The sequence below is a fragment of the Egretta garzetta genome, unplaced genomic scaffold, assembly GCF_000687185.1.
Source record: "Egretta garzetta isolate BGI_Z169 unplaced genomic scaffold, ASM68718v1 scaffold415, whole genome shotgun sequence".
Lineage (NCBI taxonomy): Eukaryota > Metazoa > Chordata > Aves > Pelecaniformes > Ardeidae > Egretta > Egretta garzetta.
In genome coordinates this window covers 2,059,296-2,080,315 of record NW_009259686.1, presented here as the reverse complement: position 1 = coordinate 2,080,315, position 21,020 = coordinate 2,059,296, and the positions used below count along the sequence as shown (strand labels likewise).

At 41.2% G+C, this 21,020-nt stretch overlaps 1 protein-coding gene across 1 annotated transcript in view; it reads right to left on the bottom strand.

The window, feature by feature from the left end:
• LOC104126242 (muscular LMNA interacting protein) overlaps window positions 1–21,020 on the bottom strand; it is a 138,641-nt gene that overhangs the window by 55,457 nt on the left and 62,164 nt on the right. Inside the window, exons 4-6 of the mRNA XM_035894173.1 lie at window positions 12,081–12,236; window positions 9,693–10,061; window positions 1,685–3,313 (exon numbers count right to left, since the gene is read on the bottom strand). Of these exons, the coding sequence (XP_035750066.1) occupies window positions 1,685–3,313; window positions 9,693–10,061; window positions 12,081–12,236 (2,154 nt within the window). The remainder of the gene's footprint in view (window positions 1–1,684; window positions 3,314–9,692; window positions 10,062–12,080; window positions 12,237–21,020) is intronic.

The window sequence follows — 21,020 nt, the reverse complement described above, 5'->3', positions numbered from 1 at the left end:
TTTCAAAAGTGCCACCATATCGCATGGTAAAGCAGAAATAGCAGGAAAAGGGACAGTAAGGAGGACAGAAAGGGTATAATAACCTCTGCAAATATAAACCCAGGCAATAGCTCTGCGTCACAAGCAGAGAATTTCCTTACCACCAGAGACTCTCACAGTGCTCATTGCACTGACGAGCAGAAACTGCAACAGCTTTGCAATCTGCAGGCTCAGTCATGCCTTCCAGGTCTGTCTCAGGGACTTTTTTCCTGGAATTTCTACAATTTCATTTCTCTTTCTGTTTCATTAAGTAATACTGACAGGGTGTAGCGACACTGTACAGCTGTGCTTGGCACAATGGTTCCTCTTGGGTTGTTCGGTTTTTAAAAGAACCATTAATGACAATTGCTACTTTGTGCTGATTTAAACCTCTCATTTTCAATTAACATTTTCCAAGCAGTTCAAGTCACCCCTGCCATGGCCAAGCTGTTACGAACACATCTGACACAACTTGATCTGGCAGACCATGCTATAATTTTGTGCTGTGAACAAATAAAATGACAAACTATGATAGCTTTTCTGTGATGGGCAGAGCTCAGTTAACAGCAAGAGGAGGCACAAAGGAAGCACAGAGTGGAAAGATAAGATAAAAGAGGCTGGAAAGCCTCCGGCAGCTCTGATGTCTTCTGCCACCAGCTCTTCCCCTTTGCATAGAAGTTCCTTTTGTTTTCACCTACTTGCTGCATGGTTTTTGATCACCTTTCCTTTCCTTCCCCTTTCCATCCTTGGGAATTATCTTTAGGTTTAAAGTGTGAGTGGTACCCAAGCCCTCCTGCAGCAACTGCCATCATTGCTTATTCTCACTCTGCTGGGACTCTTCTGCCTTTGGGTGGATGACAAACAGCAGGGGAGCGTGGCTGATCCGTCGAGTGTGAGACTTTCGCATTTGCAGTAGCCCATGCTGCAGGAAGCGTGGCTTTTTTTCCCCTCGCCCTCTGTCTAGCACAACAAGATGAGAGAAGTAGAAAAGAAAGGGAAGAAGCAGGAAACTGTCCTTGTCTTCCCTCTCTGGCTCTTGGCCCCACAGTCCTTGCCCAGGCTGAGCTCAACCGTGCCTCTGGGCTGGTCCCAGGGAGGCACAGAATGGCTGGGGTGAGTACAGCCTCCTGGGGAGCGGGGAGGGCAGGCGGGATGGGGTGCTTGGGAAACAGTGGTCACTGGAACAGCCGGTTCACATCAGTCAGATTAATCCACTTCTAGCTCAGCCCTGCACCTAAGATCACCATACTTCTATTACTTGCAGTGGGAATAAATGTGGATTTACGTTAGCATGGGGTGTATAGAGCATGTTTTATGGTTTATTTTTGACACACCAGTGTTTTAAGTGAGCTTCAAAAATAAGTGAACCAAAGGTATACCAGAGCCACTGGATACACATCCATCTTCAGTGGTATGTCCTCCCACTCATGAATAAAATATTTTATTTTTATGCTAAAGGATTCCCGCAGTATCTTCCCCTATAACACAGAACGCATACTGACATGCTAAGATTTAGTCTTTGCTATCTTTGTTATCGGTACAAAACCAGTTCCTTTTTAAACATTTTTTCTACAGCTCATTTATTTTACTAGCATTGTGCAACACAGATGTGATTTTTCCTACAGGGACAAAGAACTAATAGAAAATAAGCATGCACCAAGAGTACCTTGGGTTTGATGTTCTCATGGTCAGGAGGCAGGGAAAAAGATTGTGGTGAAGTCAGCTCTCTGGGTCTTGAAGGCAGTGTGCCTGGTGACTTGTCTGAGACGGGAGATCTGCACTTTAGCACCAGTGAGGTGGCAGATTGCTCAGGTCTTGTAGAGGAGGAATTAGACCTATAATTTGTGCGCACCAATGAAGAATTAAGCTGCAGTGGATGGGAATTAACATTACTGGTTTGTGGAAATGGTGGAGTAGAATAAGGCCTTGAGGGAGACCACTGCTTTGAGATAGTTGGAGGGGTAGGAGAGGAGACGCTCATCTCCTGAACAGATGTTTGGGATGAATCTGATTTAGAACTGGAAGCTGAATGCAAAAGACTTGGGGAAGGAGATGAGTGTTTTTCTAGCATGGGGGAGAATACGCCGCTAAGACTGGTAGAAGAAAGCAAAGGATATGATCGGCAGGTAAAGATGGGTGAGTAAGTGTGTACTCTCTGAGACTTCTGAGGTGCTCGGGACCTGGAGGCAGCATACGGCAGCCCTTCTGGAGAAGGAGAGATAGGGTGTGCAAGAGAAGAGGGTGCAGGGGCACAAGGAGGAGGCAGTGTAGACTGAAAACCTGGAGAGATAACTGATTTTCTATGGGAGGAGACGGGGGATGACAGAGGACTTTGGGAGTCTGGAGAAAGCATTCCAACTGGAAGGTGCTTGTTAGGAGAAAGGGACCTCGCCCTAGGGGTGGGATGAGGCTTGGAGGGTAAAGGCTGATGCTGAGCCCACCCTGAAAGCCAATATTCCTCTCTTCTGGGAGAATCTGGCCTTATAGGAGGGCTTGAAACAGATTTCTTGGGGGTTGGGGGAGTTGTTTTGGACTTTTGATCTATTGCAAGTGTTGATGAACCAAGGGAGCTAGGAGAAAACGTGGGACAAGAAGCAGGGGAAAGCGGTCTCCGCTGAGAAGAGCCTGATCTCAAAATAGCAGTTAAGAGGGTCAGTCTGGTTGGCAGAGGGGATCTGACTCCTGACTTTGCTAAATTCCCTCTAGATGACATTTGTGTGCAAGGCTCATTTATACTACATATGGTTGAAGAGGAGCCAAAAAGAGAGGGTGGGTACAAAGGTTTAGGGCTAGGAGACAATGAATGTGTTCTTATATGTACAGGGACAGGAGATAAGGCATTTAATCTTTTGGAAGAACTGGGGGATAAAGGCTGAGCTGAAGATCCTTGAATTTCAGCTGAATATGGAGAATCGGGGGAAAGACTTGGGCTCTTTGCTGGCATGGAGGATGTGGTAAAGTCTCCCAATTTGCAAACACAGACAGGGGTATAGAGACTTGGGTTTTGCAGGTTCTCATACAATCGAGGAGTGGAGTAACAACTATTCGATGCAGAAGAAGATAATTTAGACATGGAGGGGGGTGACCTATGGGAAGCAGACTGAAAGTAGAGAGATGAATCTTGCTTAGAAAACCCAGTTGCTGACTGCCAGTTGTTACGGGAGTCTTCCAGCGAAGAGGCTTGGTTCAGGTTAACCATGGCACCACATACTACTTTCTGATTAGTTGGAGAAATTAAGCGGACAGCAGGTGGTTTAGAGGAAAGATGATCAGAGGTGGAAAGAGTAGAAATTAACTGGAGAAAAAAGAAAAACAGAAATGTTAATATAGGTGGAACCTGTGGAACTGATAAGCACCCCACATTTCAGCCCTGTAGTCATGCATATAGTGTTCCCATTAGTACTGCTCTGTGGGTTAAAAGCAGAGGGCTGTCTCAAACTCGGGGATACAGCCTGACAGATATGGCTCTCAGGGGAGGTGACTGAGTGCAGACAAGTTATGTGTTACTTTATTTTTATGAGACCTCAGTTTTGTTGACATAAACAAGGTTCAAGGCTACTGTATTTTTCATTTTAGGTAAAACCCAAGACAGCTGTGCCATCAATGTCCAGAATCATGTGATGTTATTCACGTTGTACAAACACAACGGAATGTGAGAAAATTGCAATATTGTTCGATCTCACTTTACCAGTTCAGTGGAAAGTAGCCCTTCTGTAAATGAGATTCAAGTCAAGGACTCATTTTCACATTCAGTAAACAACACCTTCTGCAGCACTGTGATATCAGAACAAGAAATTTGCTCAGAACTACTTAAATCAGACATCCAGTTTGTTTTTCACTTTTCTTGTCATTCACAGAGCAGTGCGTTTGACAGTTTGCAGGCATATGAGAGTCCTTATCCCCTTCTCCAGTGTCTTACAATACAGTAATAAAACAGTAATGAGCTCTTTCATGAAAGCCTTTTTTCTTAGGTCTATTCTAATTAGGATTTGTCAAAAGTAATTAGAGCATACAAGTATATTATCAACTTTTTATCCAGTTTTATGCTTCTAAAGAAAGAAATTCGCTCAAAATCTTCCAAGTTATTATAATGCTGAAATTAAAAACTGGGATATACACAGTATGAATAAAACATATCTGTATGAAATAGTGAGCTAAGTCAACTGTAAAACCAAAAGGCTACAAATTATCACCTAACTTTTGACTGAGCAATTTGAAAGCAGGGAAATTGACTCTAATCCCTACAAACTTCATATATTTATAAGAACACCTATTTATCTATTGGCTGATACCCTGAAAAGATAAAGCAATTCCATAAAAGACAATTATCACATCCAGTTTCTACATACACAACTTGTGCATGGCTTCAGCTCAGCTTATGAATTCTATTTTTCAATACAAATATCTTGCCCATAAGAGAGAGGAATTATTATATCGTATAATATTGATACATCACAAAACAAAAAAAAGTACAAAACATATAATTTTCATGTGAAAGCACGTGCTGGAAGAAGCTGTGACAGGAGAGCAAGACGTACAGGCTTTAAAAGGTTAAACTGTACTTAAAATGCTAAATATGGGCTAAATACGCACAGCAGAACCCTATTAGCCCCTATAACTTAAAACATGAGAGCACCTCCTGCTAAATGACACCAGACAAATAGTAAGCCTTGTAAACTGAAGATATTTTCTGGATCAGATACTTTCAGAAAAGCCTTGATTTATAGAAAAAACCACCACCCATCAGAATGCCTTTACAACCACACTAACCTCACTTTATTTTATATGTGTGTTAAGGTGTCCCATTTCAAAATGGAAAGCCAATGGACATATACAGTGCAAACACTAGAGTATATTTTTGGGGGAAGAAAGGATCGAGAGCAGCCCTGCCGAGAGGGACCTGGGGGTGGCCAGCAGGTCGAGGGAGGTGATTCTGCCCCTCTACTCAGCTCTGGTGAGACCTCACCTGGAGTACTGCGTCCAGCTCTGGAGCCCTCAGCACAAGAAGGACATGGAACTGTTGGAACGGGTCCAGAGGAGGGCTACAAAAATGATCCGAGGGCTGGAGCACCTCTCCTATGAGGACAGGCTGAGAGAGTTGGGCTTGTTCAGTCTGGAGAAAAGGAGGCTACGGGGAGACCTGATTGCGGCCTTCCAGTACCTAAAGGGGGCCTATAGGAAAGATGGGGAACGTCTTTTTAGTAGGGCCAGCTGTGTTAGGACAAGGGGAAATGGTTTTAAACTAGAACAGGGTAGGTTCAGGCTAGAGGTAAGGAAGAAATTTTTTACAATGAGGGTGGTAAAACACTGGAACAGGTTGCCCAGAGAGGTAGTGGAGGCCCCATCCCTGGAAACATTCAAGGCCAGGTTGGATGGGGCTCTGAGCAATCTGATCTAGTTAGCAGTGTCCCTGCTCACTGCAGGGGGGTTGGACTAGATGACCACTAGTGGTCCCTTCCAACCCTAAACATTCTATGATTCTATGATTCTATGATTCTATAAAAATGAATGTCCATGATACCATTATACCATATATTCTATTGGATTAAAAAATGTTTGCTATTGTTGAAAAAGCTGTTAATTAAGAATGAGAAAATATATTGGAAATTGAGAATAATTTACCAATATGAAACTCCATAATGAAATAGCAGGATACGCAATGACTTCTAACTAGTTAAAACTTAATAAGAAACATTTATAAGCAGCTAGGAAAATGTTCATGGTAACAGATGATAAATATGCTCCTGCAAGAATGATAAAGACATTTTGCCATAGTTGTCTTCCAGTTTGAACACCGCTGAACGTGCTGAGCTCATTGAGCCACTATTCAAGTCTTCTGAAAAGATTTTGTTATTGTATTACAGTGTTAACTACATCTATAGATTACCACCCTCTAATCTACAACATCAGAGAATCATATCAAAGTTGGTTGGAAGTGACTCCTTGAGGTCATCTAGTCCAGCCTGCTACTCAAAGCAGGGCTCTCACCAACACCAGTGGGTCAGGTCAACTGTGGCTGTGTCTCACCAAGTCTCTAAAGCCCCTGGGCTGCCTGCGTCAGTGCTGCACCAGCTGCCAGTGAGGAAGCTTCACCAGATGTCGAGCTGGGACCTCCCATGCTTCAATCTGAAGCCATTGCTCTCTCACCTGCCACTGCAGAGAAGAGTTTGTCTCTGTTGTCTCTGTAACTGGCCTTCAAGTAGTTGTGGGCTATTTCTAGATACCTCCTTGACTGCTTCTTTGCTGGAGACAACAAAGCCAGCTCCCTCAGCCTCAGCTCACACGTGCCCTGCCCACCTTTATAGCTCTGTGCTGGATCCCCATTCCCTTCTTCACATCTCTCTTGAATTTGGGGGTGAGAGGCCACAAAACTGAGCATGGTTTTACAGGTACATCCTCACCAGTGCCAGTAGATGAGACATAATAACTTCCATTGATCAATGGCATTTGTTTTGCAGTTTTTTTCTGTTCTGTTTCTCTACTGATTTAAAAAGCTTCTGTAGTTGTGCTGGATTACTGCAGAGGAAGTGAGTGACAGAAGTAGATTTGTGTTCCTTTGGTCTGTGATTTCACTGTAAGCCTTTTTCTTTTCTCAGGAATGGCTCAGATACACATTTCCCAAAAGCATATAAAGGAAGTTGGAAGAGGTGGCAAGGTTACCTTGGCACAAAGGGATCAAGGTACTTGAAAAAGATCTTGTTGCCTCATAGATGATGATCCCAGAAATATCAAAGCATTCATAACCTTAGTATTGAGCCTTGCCCAGGAGACCTTCAGCACGTTTGAAATGGCAGAGATGAGCTGGACACAAGAAAAGTGGTCTTTCTGGTAAGATCACATTGTTTTGGAAGGGCACAAAAAAAGTGATTACTTATACCAGCAAGGCCCTGAGAGTGGTGCTGGTCAAAGGGAATTTTTGACAAATGGAGAGCCCAAAATGTAGAAATCATATCTGAGAGGGGATGTGGCTTGATGTAGACCTGGTCTTGGAGCTAGTTAACCATGCTTTGATTTCAGTAGAATTTTATAATGGATAGGAAAAATGAAGTAAATTCCCTACCACAGCCTGCAACTGGAAAGCCAGAAAGCACTGGAGACTGTGGAAAACTTGACAAAGTCTCTGGAAAAAGCACAGTAAATCAGCCTGTGAGCTGAGACCTAATTAATATAGATGCCATTCAGAACAGTCTGGTTTCTCCCAGCAAGGAAGGTGCATTCTTCCTAGCAATGGCAGGATTTTGTAGCGACTCTTGACTGAGTTGTCTGGAAAAGATGACATGCACTGGATAGAGGAATGCCAAGTGACTTGGACTAGCTAAAAAAGACTTCTGGCTCACTGCAGGGGGGGTTGGGCTAGATGACCTCTAGGAGACCCTTCCAACCCAAACCATTCTGTGATTCTGTGATTCTGTAATTCTATTGATCCCCCACAGTGAGTCAAAAAGTTTCTCCAAGCTGAGTTAATGTCCTGGCATGCAGGGGAGCAGACATATCCCCCTTCACCCCAAAGCGTGCGCTCCCAAGGGCAGGAGTCAGTCTGCCTCTCTCTTGCATTACTAGGCTCTCTTTAACATAAAAATCCCCCACAATATATAAACAGTAAAGTACCACCAAAGAATTCCAAATATGACCAGAAGACCAGAATAACTGATATTTTTCTTTTAACTTGATTATTTTTTTCAGACTTTGAATATGACATAGCATTGTCCACCATCAGTCAGGACCCCAAAGAACAACAGAAGTTTCCATTTTTTCAATGATGTGTTTCATTTTTTTTTCTTTCATTTAAACAAAGTCAGAAATTGATGAAGCTGTAGGAGCCCTCTGGTTCAGTTACCGTGATCCTCTATACAACACAATAGTCCCCAATGCTGGTTCTTGTTTTTCTCATCTCTGATAGGAAACCATAGTCTAATTATGACTTTAAATGAACATAACGTGATATGTAGTATCTCTTAAGTGGGACACGATACTGCCATTATAACCCTAGATCTGACAAGGTAGCCCCTATATGGAATCCTTTGTACATAGAAAATCTACCAACAGATAAATAATGCATCTGTTTAATCCTTTTGTAGTTTTCCTTCATTTCTGAACTGATGATACTTCATTAGGTAGTAAGCCAGAAAGACTGATGCCCAAGGAAACACTGAAGAAAAATGAGAACATCAGTGAAAAGCAGCTTAGTAAAAAACATCTTCTTCTTATGAAGAGAGAGCGACATCTTTTGATATTTAGAAGATTAAGACTGAGGAAGTACTTACGGTCTCAAAAAAACTGTGATTTAAGAATAATGATGAAATATGCATTACTACATGCTATCTCTCTTCACATTCAGGTGAATAGCCAGCAAAGTTAGGCTTTAATTCCTTCTTCTGTGCAATCTGTATTTTCTGTTACTTTACCAGGCACATCTCTGTTTACTTGTCAAGTCATCAAAAGCTTAGGAAAGCTACAGCACATGAATTTTTCCACATAGTCTTACAAAAAATCCACTCAATTTTTGTAATAGCTTTTAAAGAAACCACCCAAGCAAGCCCGGCAGAATCTGCTACTGAACATTGCCAAAGTAAATTTGTATTTCCCTAGGACAATTATTCTTTTCCAAGCCGCTTCCCCTACATAGATTGTTCTATGCCTTTACACCTTCCTCAGGTAAAATTCTCACTGACTTCACTGGGAGTTTCTCAGAATAAATGAATATTTCATAACGCTGTAAATCCCAAACCAGTTTGGATTTCTTATTCACAATTTCCTCAATCAAAAATTGACACTGAATTTGATGAAAAATTGAGTAGCACAAGTATTTCAACATGAGATAGGAAGTTCTATTCATTTTCAGAGACAAAGTAGCCATGCTCAATTTATTTTAAAATTATTGGTGAAGAATGGCATTTTCAACTGATGGAAACCTCGTTGAGGTCAAAGAAAATGTCTGAATTTATTCTATGTGAGAAGGATGTTGCTATTTTACTAAAGGTAGAGTTTTCCACTGCATATACATCCTTGAGAACTATCAGTGCTCTTTCCAAGATGAGAGATATTAACTTTTCACGTACTAAATTGGATTGATGTGTTTTGAAAATGAAACATTTCAAAGACCCTCTTTTTTTAATTCTCCCACTGGCAATATCAAATTTCAATAAATCAATAAATGTGCCCTACAAAGATCACCATAAAATGGACCTTTCAATTTCATTAGTTTGTTTCACCTGTGCAAAGTCAGTGCTAAGTAGCAGTCAGAATAATAGGATTTTTACAGCCTCTTTCTCTAGCATGAAGGGCTGCAGCAGGTGCTGAGGAAAAAATAGGCTTGGGAAGTCTGATGCTAATAATTCAAATGATCTATGGGCTCCATTGATTTCAACAACCTTAGCCAATCTAGACTAGCTAGGTATCTAACACCTTCTGATTAACTTGCTGTCATGATGACCTGCTCCTAAAGGAAGAGCAATAGATCTGCATTACCTGCTCCATTTATACATGAGAGCCATAGGCAGAAGCAGTAAGTCAGAAGGGTTGGGACAACTCCTTCAAGACCAAATGTTACGGGAGTGGTGGCCAACAAAAATGCTGATTAAAGAACAAATTGGCCAAGCTGCTTTACAAACTGACGCAGTGTCCATGTCCTGAAAGGTTTAGAAATTGAGAAGGTTAGCTAGAGAGCAGGTTACCTGATGTTTTTGCGGATCAGCAGTGCTATGGGAAAGTGCAGCACCTGGAACGTGCCCATCGCCAGGAGGTTTCCCTGCCCCCATGCCAGGGGAAACGTGGGACGTGGCCAGCAGCTGAGCACTGATGGGACCATAGCCATTGGAAGGCAGATGAACGTTGTTCGAGGCAGCAGCTACTTCATCTTCATCACCGGAGTCCGTAATCAGGATAAACTCAGCCTTAAAAAGGTCATTCTCCTGCATTTCTCCTTTGCTTGAGTTACACCCTAGGGACTGGAAAGCCGTTCGGTTGCTGTCTGTACAGATGGCAGACACACAGTCTTGCCTGGCCCCGCTCTTTAAGGCCAACTCATCAGAGATTGCGTTAGGCTGCAAAAGATACAAGGAAAAATACGCCAATTAGCTGCGTTTTATTTGTGTTCCCCAAAATGAGAAGTAATTTTGGCGCTGCACTACAGGAAGTGCAGAGGGAGAATGAAGAATTTGGGCATGAACACCCAGCAGAAACCAGTTCCCCAGGGAGCCCCCCGCTTCCAGCCCCCCAGCTGATGCTGGGGGAGCTTCCTTCCCAGCAACTCGCAGAGCAACAGGGCACTCCAAGCACAGCGATGGCCCGAGCCTGCGGCTGGCGCGGGAACCGAAAAGGAGGGTGCAGTCAAGCCGAATGAGCTGTCAGACCAGACTACGCCAGACACGATGGGAAGGCATCCCGAGCGCAGGATCCACGGGAGCAGACAATGCTCCTCAGAGGAGTCTGACAGACGAATCTGGGACAAAACCTATACATATTAATGAAGAAACAAAGGCCTTTAAGCCAGGGGATTCTCTGAAAAGAGCAGACAAAGAATCTGAGGTCAGAGAGCTTTACTGTATGTACAAGCTTCTCAGCACAGACCACAGTTGTTCTTCATATTTTCTGCAATTTCCACCTCCAGTATGTAACTTCTCAAGCACACTTGGGATGAGAGCAGGAGTAGTGCAAGCTGGGCATATGACATGCACATAACCAAATCATTCAATGTTGAAACTGCTATGGTAAATCATATTTCTCTTGAAGGAGGAATCAGGTAAAAGAATAGAAATATTGTGTACTGCAAGTGAAAGCCTGTAGATGGGGCTCATATTTGAATCCTGCTTGAGGAATACAGTAATGACAAATTTCTACTGGCAGTTCCATGAGTCCCTGGAGCTCAGTTCTTCAAAAAAATATTGGATTGTGAAGGGGGATACCACCAGTATGACTTCAGAGGTGTTAGTTTCATTACCTGGTGTTGGTTGGGGTTTTTTAATATTGTTCAGGTTCTAGGCATTTTAGAAAAGGGAATGATCAGTGCTATGAAGGCCTCAGCACTGCGTCACCTGCCAGGAAAGTTTTCTCTGCCTGCAGAGAAACACGGGGAGACAGAGGTCAAGAATACTTGATTCTGCCTTACTCATAGCACTACTTAGAGCAAACCCAATACTGAGTGGCTGGAAATGTAACTCATGAGCTAAACGTCCTGAGGGTAATATTCCAGTGCATGTCTCTTCAAACATGTCCATTCTCTGCCCAGACCAACCCCTTTTTAGTCAGATAGGCCACTGAAAATGCTGGATCATGTTAAGATCAGAGGACTGTGACCTCCTGTGAAAAGTTTATTAGCACCAAGAACTGCAGCCCCAGCAATGTCCCAGGGAAGGAGCTGTTACACAAGAGCAGAATCACCATAAGCATTAGTATTAATCTGAGGGTTCCGGTTTCCTCTCAAGCATGGAATAAAATAAGAGGCTGTTAAGTGTTGTGAGGCAGGAAAGGAATAACAAACGCTATAGGAAAGGAATAACAAACGCTATGGGCTGGCTAAAGGCAGGAGAACAAGGAATGTTGTGCTGCTGGCTTCACCCTCAGAGGAAATCGTGGGGACAAGCTTTCAAAACCAAAAAGCCAGCTTTCACTCTGATGCATTAGTATGCATCTATGAAAGGGGTTGGCACCTTTGCTGGAAGCCACAGCACTGGCGTTTGCTGAAACCAGGATCCAGTGACCAACTCTTGATCAACTCCCATGTGATAACACTACTCACACACCACCCTTGTTCCCATGAAGATCAGGAAGGAATCCCCCCTTGTCTGCCAAGAATATAGCCCTTGCATGACTGACAGAGGACAGTATTGAGACGGGCAAGGATTTGCTTTCACTATAAACTCTGCCAAAGGCAAAACAGTCTGTTGAGCAGATATCAGCCTTCTCTTGCACAATGATTCTGCACCTCTGGTAGGCTTGGTAATTAAAATGAAGCATAAGCCAAGAAACAGTTCAAGGGAAAGAACTTCAGTTCAGCGATGTTCAGGATAAAATGTTCTGTATCTTTTGAAAGAGTGGAAAAAATAGTGCAAACAAAAATCTACCTTATTAATTTCTTGATTGCTCAGATCCTTTGGTTCATCTGGAATTGTCACAAGGAACTTAGAGACATCTACAACATCAAAATGAGTTGGAAGTCTTCCAATGGATGGTATGAACGTGAAGGTCAGTGGTTTGGTTCCAGATTCTTGAGAAGTGGTCTGCAAAACACAAAATTAGTTCAACTTTTTTGTCCAAATAGAAATTATTTTTGTCAGAGTTGAAATAACATTAATTATTCTATCTACATAATTTGCAAGTCTATTATTAACTATCCTGGTCGTTGGGGTTTTTAATAGGTCATTGTATATTAAGGTCATCTTTAACAGACAGAATACCACCTTGATTATAGCCATCAATATCCTATATATTCTAATAGAGTGGCACAGCACACAGGAAAATATTTGTTCAATAATTTATTATTCTTTCCATTTCCCATATCAGAAACAGAAAACCACATTCAATTAATTTCAATATCTTTGTTTACTTTAGTAGAACAACAATGCATTTATACCATTGTATCTGGACATAATATAGCTGCTAGAATATTTGCTTAACAGCTTATAACAAATTGGAAGAACCTATGCTCTGCAAAAAGAAAGAAAAACTTGTCTACATTTTCTAATGCAAATGCAGCGAATTCTGAACATCTGGTGTGAATTCTGATTCAAGGAAAGGATTTTCTCCCATTTTCTTTGTACCATTCAGCCACATACACCAACTAATTCTGTGTCTGTCTTCTCATTTCTCCCTCTCCAGCTTGCATTCTCGCTAGGAATGTGTACATAGGGCCTGAATGCACTGAAGAGAAGAGAGACTAGGAGAAGGCAATTTCACCTAAATGTTCAGTTCTGTCACAGTGCTCTGGATGTTATTTTGTGCGAGGATGAAACAACATAGCTCTGTCCTTCTCTCAGCAGCCAAGGTACCAGAGTCTGATGATCGCTCTTCCTGAAGCAGCAACAAAATTTTAAAATATTAATAGCTGGCACATTGTGGTGGTGCATCCTCTCCCCCTTATCCTTAGACATAAACTGTTGACCAAGTCTGAGACTAAGACTGGACCTAGCCTCACCTAGACTCCTCTCTGAGAAGGAGTTTAGAAAGCAAGGGGGTCTACTCTGAATCTCACAACTCAACGGGAGGATCCTCCTTATTCTCTGCATCCACGGTCTCTCTGTGAACCATTCCAACTGGAGTGTAACTTAATTTTCCTTTGTGTACTTCTTCCATGCAGTAATAGAGTGAACCTTGCCATTTTCAAATATCTAACTAAGTTGCTCTTCTAATTTTGTCAAATCACTTTGTTAATCGACTGATGATTGAGTGCTTTTGAAATATCACAATCCAATCCTGTGATTTGCCTTAAAGGCACACCTAAATCTTAAAGTGCTACTAAATCAAAACTGTGTAAAGTCACTCATTCACAACACACATTAAACATAATCCTTGCTCCTGATATAAGTCAGCAGAGTAACATCAGTACTCAAGGACATACTCATAAGGGAGCAGCCGCCAGTCCTTACAATGCAACCGGCAATGCAGCCTCCACCCGAGCTCCCGCTGTACCCAAAGGTGCTCTTCAAGAAGCAGGATTACCTGCACACAGGCAGGAGAACCCATCGTATTGGCATTAATGATTTCTGTACAGCTGACACTGTCCATTACAGTCTTTCACAGCACCAAGGTCTCCACTGAAATCAGCTAGAGATGGCCTCTGCTTTCCTGCAGGTCTGCGGCTCTGCTTTCATCTTCTCTTTCTAACTAGGGAACGCACTTAGTGACTCTGGCTACCTCGGTCATCTTTACTAACATTTTCCCCCTCTACCTCACCCTCTTGTCATGCTCTTGTTTGACACTTGCCATCAGTTGTTTTGTATCAGTGAGTATTCTTGTGTCAGAGCACAAAATATTCCTTATAAAAGAAAAAGGAAGCGAGAAAGAAAAAATGTGCAAATAGCAAGCCCCCACACAAACAGATTAATAGAAAATTCCAATCATATCTGCTCACATTGCTAAAGTCCTAGTGCTTTGTCTGCACATTTGTAACTAGGAAATACAAACAAAAAATGAAGTTATGAGGCTTCAGACCATTGCATAGGAATGGGGAGATCTTGCCAGCACCTACTTCTATACTGTGTCTTACCCTGCACCTCCAATTTTATTGCTTTGGTTGAAAAAAATAAAGAGTACTTGAAGAAAACCTTGTTGCATTTGGCCTAAACACATTGTGAAAATAACCATCAAAATTGCTTGCAAGCTAAAACTAAGATTGGAAAACATGTATAGAGCTGTGCAAGCCAGAATTTTTTTTTCGGGTCGAAGGTGCCATTAAAGCATGGTATTATTTATATCCCCCTAGTGTTTTGTTTTGGTTTTTTTTTTTTTTTTTTTTTGCTGGAGTTTAGAAAGTATAAACCAGCAAATAGAATTACTGCATTTCAGAAAGTTTTAAGTTGTCAGATATTGTGTGAGGCAGTGTGGAGGAATGTGCTCCACTTAGATTCACTCATGGTGAGTGGGAAACAGGAATTTCTAGCAGGTAAAACTGGTCATGCAATCTAGGCTGCAACACAGAAACCTAGACAACAAGCAAATATCACAAGAGTGGTCAGAAAACCCAAATGTTTCCACTGGGGAAAACAAAAGAGAAAAAAACTCTTGGTTAGAAACATCTTTTAAGTGGTTGCTTTCATTTTACAGATTTCAAAAAAAAAGTAAAAATACTACGACATTTTAAAATTTAAGTTTTAATTGGGCAATGTGAAGCAGAAGGAACCATAAGTTTTGAGGGGGTTTTGTAAGGTAGAGAAAAGATTTTTGCACCTTTTTCATATATTCATCTCATTTACTGTATCTCTGGCTGATGTTTTTATCCTTGAAGAACTGAAAGAAATAAACAGGAAGGACTTTCAGCATTTAATTATACCTATTAAAAGCCACTCTGACATGTAGAGGTAAATAATAGCAAAATAACCTTAATATAAATTTATAAGTGAAACTTTCTTGTAGAGTATCATCTTTTCTCTAGACCCAATAGTAACAGCAGAAAGAATTCAATGCCATGCATTCCCTGATGCTGTAATTCGTTTGAATCAATAGAGTTACGGTGGCAGAAAAGTACCATATGTGACGTCTATTCAAGTTAATACTAATGAATTCTGGGTTATATTATGTAATCAACTTTATGCACAATGAAATAATTGATTGTTTTTAATTGCATCCTTTCATGTTACTTAGTTCTTTGAAGAATGTAAATGACAGAGTTTAATATAAATAACCTTTGAATGTCCATTGAGGGCTATAGGCTGTTGCATAATACATTGCCGAATAGCTTCAAAAGGAGAAACTTATTCCAGATGACTTCCATGACTTCCTATGTCATCAATTTACAAACAGGTTTGTTGCATATTTAATACCATTAATTTATAACTGCCCTGGGGATAGTAACTTAAATTATATTAATTATTGTTTTCATTACCACAGCTCCTACAGTCCTAACTTGTAGAGCACATTTTTATTGTCTTGGTTACCTTATGAAGACAAATGAACTCTTCTATTTAATCTCTTGCATGCTCTATATACATTCAGCATGCTGCCTATTTTGTAATTTAAATTGAGATCCCATTGTCAGTGATTGCTTCCCAGGATTTCCTTCTGGAATACAGATTGCTAAAGTGAAATTTAATATGCTGGTTCACATTACCACTTCTTCCACTGATTTGCTAATGTAAGTCATTTCGCTAATAAAACAACACCCTGAGAAAGCCTCACTCTTCAAATATCAAGTACTTCCTTTTGAGCCTGTTTATTTATTTGTGTAAAGGACAGAAAAGGAAATATCTGCATAAATAATAGCAAAATAACAAGCGTGTGCATCATACCATAGGAACACATTGACTGATGAGCTGGTTTGGTCAGAGCGCAAATTCACATGCCCGTAATTCCTGCGTGATAAATATAGCTCTAACGCATGCAGCACAGCGAAAGCTGCTCGCCCAGCCAGGGAGAGGGGCCATCCGAAAACACAGCCCGGGTTGTGTAACCTCTCCTTAAACTCCTTTTCTCTTTTCAGTCGAAAGTCAAACCACAGAAGAGACATTGTCTCCTCCTTGAGACAGAGAACAAGGCTAGTCTACCACGGATGAAATGATCAGGTAATGAGACATAGGAATCTTCAGCGTATCCTGACTTACTATAGCTGTCACAGTAACCTAACGTGGATTAGCTGATTATTGTGTAATATGAGCTCTGGCTTATCTAAAACCTTTTACAAACAGCAGCAGATGATCATCTGAACACCAACTTTAAATCTGTGAAACTTCAGGGGAAAAGCTAAATCCACTCCAAAAGTCCAGGATGAAATTACAGCCCAGCTGAAGTTTCTGCCAAAATTCCCACTGACAGCTGTGGTTCAAGAACTTCCCTAGGCCCTGTGATGTGCCCATTGTATCACCTTCAGCAATTTCCTTTTGCTTCTTTCAGTACAGCAGCACACACTAAAACACACACATGGACAAATATCTTTTGAAAATTAATGTGTGTAAAGCCCTAGAAAGAGCAAATGAGTAACAGTATAAAACTGTAATCTATTATTCAAAATGCAAGAGCCCATTCAGATGAAGTGTTTCTTTTCAACAATAATTTTAATTAGCTCTTCAGCCCAGCAGACTTTATACAACTTAATTGCTCTTTCATACTGCTCTACACATATGCAGCTAAGCATGGTGAAAAGTAAGTAAAGATAACCTTTAATTTCCTCCTTTGCAAAGGGGGAGCAAAATACCTTGCCTGTTATGTTTAATTGATTTAATTAAATGCAGTTTGACTAAATAGCCATAAAACATTAGACCTTAAGGTGACCTGGGTCTCTAAATCGTATTTTAGGAATCACTGACACCCTTAAAGCCCTTATTTGCTCCAGCCTCTTAAACCTCATAGGAAGCAACATCTTCCAAGGTAAAAAGACCTCTGTTGTAACACCCCAAGCTGCTCTAGTCCATCACCCGTGCACAAACTTCCAGGTAAGCAATTCCACACCCAGACTGCCTCCAGCTACTCCCTCAGCAGGTAATCACCATTTCCTTCTGCCTGTCCTGCATTCATTTTACTGTGTAGCTCAATCAGAAATGACAGGGAAATATTGCTGCTGATTTTGCACTGCGTTTTTTGTAGTATGGCCAGGCTTGCCATCTGGTCTTGCATAGAAGGCACTCAAGGACTGGCAAAAGTAAACTGAAAAAGTTTGAAGGCTGATTGCAAAAGAAAATTAAAAAAAAAACAAACCAAACCAAAACAAAACTGTTGCTGTCTAGCATGCTTATCAAATACATTAGCAGTCAGAAGACTCCCTGGAAAATGGGAGACTTCAGACTAAGTCCAGTGCCTGTAGATACATAAAAATATCTGCACCTAAACTTAGGTCCTTACCATAGGACTTACGATTTTATGCAGAGACAAAGACTGTGGGATTATACACACAATCAAGGAAACAAGAGGTCCCTAACATAACTTTCTGACCATTCATGTAGAAGCCAAAGGCATAGCAGTAGAACCTTCTGCTTCTGCACAAAGTGTTGCCCTCCCAGCTGTGGCTCCAGCTGGGCAGCTATGAGTTAGTGCACGAGAGTACGAGACACCTGCATGAGTAACTAAATGCATCGTGTGAATTGTTGTCTGCTGTTAATAAGAACAGACTCATTCTGTTAATGATAATAGCTTGGCTAATAAAAAGCGTTCTGATAAATATTGGTTGTGATGAGTGTCTCCTCCAACTTGACCCCCTGTCACGAAAAGGGGAATTAACAACATTATAACTCTGCGATTAGACTGCTAACATTTCAATTACATTAACTACAAATTTTTGCATCTCTATGTGTGTTTCTCTAGCTCACATAAGTTGCACAAAGTATCTGGTCTTTCACCACACCCTTGAGGCTTGGTAGCGATTTGGACACAGCAGATGAGCTTGAGCATTTCCCCCTTGTGCGACTTTTCTGCTCATTTTTGAAGAACTGCCTTCCTGTTTTGTTTAAACACAACTGAAGGAGGACTGCTACAGCCTCACTTCAACAGCTGAGTTATGTTTTAAACAGCTCCAGGTTAGCAGTTGTGTGTGAAAGCCCTCATGGAATCTGATGAGGATGTGCTGGATGTCAGGCCTCTCAGTGCTTCACTGAGAACCTCCTGTTAGTAAGGGTGCTTTAGCAGTATTTTGGCATATGCAACAGCACTGGCAGTCTCTCTGTGTTTCCCCAGGCATAACTCCATCCAAAACACTTCAACACAGAGTGTGACTATACCTACCATCCAAGTCTGACAGCAAGAAATGAACACCCATGGCCCTTCATACCACAGTCACCTGGTATTGTAGCACTTTTACTCTGAAAAAAATTCTCCTTAAACCTGAAGGACCACAGGTTCAGGCTCAAATTCATTCTCACTTCCAGCATTTTCAGCAAAGAAAACCGCCTCTTCCCAGGAGAGGAAACAAGACCTCCTGGTCTCTCCCCACCAAGAGACTTCAGCTACCTCTGGGTGGCTTGAAAGTGCCCATTCTCTCTGCCCCAGGTTAACGGCTCCTGTCGTTCCCTGCTGCCCCCAGATACAACCAACCAGCTCCACCTGCTCCCACCAAAACACCAAAAAGCACAGAGATGCTTTACTTTGCTCACAGACATCCTGTAGGTACCGTATGCATATGCTCTCCACTGACAGCTGCTCCTCATTCATTTTGGCTCTTTCTAGTTCCCTGAAAGTTTCATTTTCCTCTCATTTCCTTCTTGTATTACTTCTGTCTGCTCTCAGCTAAATCATGTTAAAAGTACGTTTAATTTTTTGATATTTTTTTCAGGTTAGTTTTAAAAAAATATTTTCATTTTTGAAAACTGTAGAAGGTAAGGGGGTTTGAGTGTTAAAACATTTTGGCTGAGTTTGGTTTAATTGGAAAGTAACTTTTCATTTTAAAATAATTGATCCGACAGGGGGAAGGAAAAGGTTGATGTGATTTGCTCTTGGCAGCACAGATTCTATCAAGTTGTCTCCTGTGTTAGGACTCTTCCATTATTATTACAAAACTTCCAGTTTTATTTCTTTTAAATCTCTGAAGCATGACATTTTCAATAAATACCTCCTTTCCCAAACTGCTACATCTTGTGTCTGAGCATTTATCTTCCTAAGGAGCTATATTTTTGGAGCAGGGATCGAATGGATATGAAGAAACACATAGAGCTATACAGCTTAAATTTCAAAGGCACCCACATATCAATGACAGATAATAGCACATCTTTCACATTTCAGAGTTTTCTCACTAATTGATCATGTCATACTCTCAAATATGATTTTCAGGATCCAAAAATCCATCTGGCATCTGGATTTACCAGGTTTTTTATCAGTCAGAAAAAGGTGTTTAAAAAAAAAATTTTTAAAAAAAGATGTTTTCATAGATTTCATGAAGTGTAAATTAAAACCTTAGTCTTTATCAACCCTTACATGACCAGACTGAGGACTTCCAGTTCATCTGCTGTCGCTTTTTTCTGCTGTGATTCCAGTAGACAGCAGTGAAAGTCTTACAGTACCAGCTAGCCCAGATCCCTCAGCCCCTTTCCATAAGGAAGAGAACAGCGTTCTCATTGATGGTACAGTATGGATACACAAAGTATTTTGCAAATATCAGATGCTAAATTTTCAACCTATTAACCAACCATAGGAGGAAGCAGTTGGTATTTCAATTATTAAGAAACCGATTACTTCATTCTGTATAATCAGCAATAGGTTTCCCATCAAAGCTGCACCACCCTTTACAGTCATCTGCACAAGGGATTTAACGAATAATCGATACGAGCCCATCCACAACCATGCTTACCTGTCCTCTGCTAAGAAAACTCAGTGGGCTGATAATTCAGATGCTTCTTTCCCCAGGCTGCTGTCTGTAGCATGTAGCGTACAGTTGGGAGATAAATAAAAAATGAACATAAAAAAGTAGTGAAGAAATGTGTGTGATAAAACTGAAGAGGTCATATTTTCCCCTTCTCAGCAAGGATTTTCAGAGGTCCTTTTAATGAGCTATTTTCCGAGTAGGTCTGTGTGGGCCCAAAAGAATGCTGGCTACAAAGACTAATTATTCTGGCACTCAGCTACTAACAAACAAAAAGGTAAAGCCGAATGGCTGTTGGCTTCTTCTGCACGTTCACAAGAGGGCAGGATTATAAACTTGGGATCTCATTTTCTTCTCTATGCTAATCATTAAAAAGCAGCTGTATTTAAAAATTTAATTTGAGCTTTCCCAGATGTCAAGTATACTGCATGTTTAACAGTGCCAGGGTCATTTTCATATGACTTTATCTGTTTGGAAGAATAACTACAGACTTGTTCCAATTAAGTATTTTTATTTTTATTTTTTCCAACAAAAGCGTTTGTGTGAAGAATGGTCATTTTACAAACTTGACTTTGTCTCATCAAAAAAAAAAACCCAAAACATTTTGAGTTTTGCACTCCAGCATAATCATTCAGCTAAATACAGTCATGTACCATTCCTCAGATATTTCAGAGTGTAGGAGAAAGAATAGGAGTAGATTTTCCACAGCAAACTGGACATTTTGTACCAAGAACAAGCATAATTTCTTTAGCCAGCAAATCTGGGCAGCCTGCAAACTGAAATCTATACTTTGCCTCAGGCTTCCTGTGCAGCCCTGAGTATGTGCCTATAACCTTGTCTATACTAACACATTCTGACAGTCCATGGGTAACTGCAACTTCTTCGACATATATTCCCAGATACCCTACATCCACATGACATTATTGGGCTGGTTTTGGTGAAGGTAACATGTAATTAGCACGTGCCAGCCTTAACTTAGGACAGCTCTCACCTCTGTACTAGGGATGACATATGGCATCTATCAAAGCTCCCATTTGAGTCCAGCCAAGCCGCAATTCATAACTGGGAC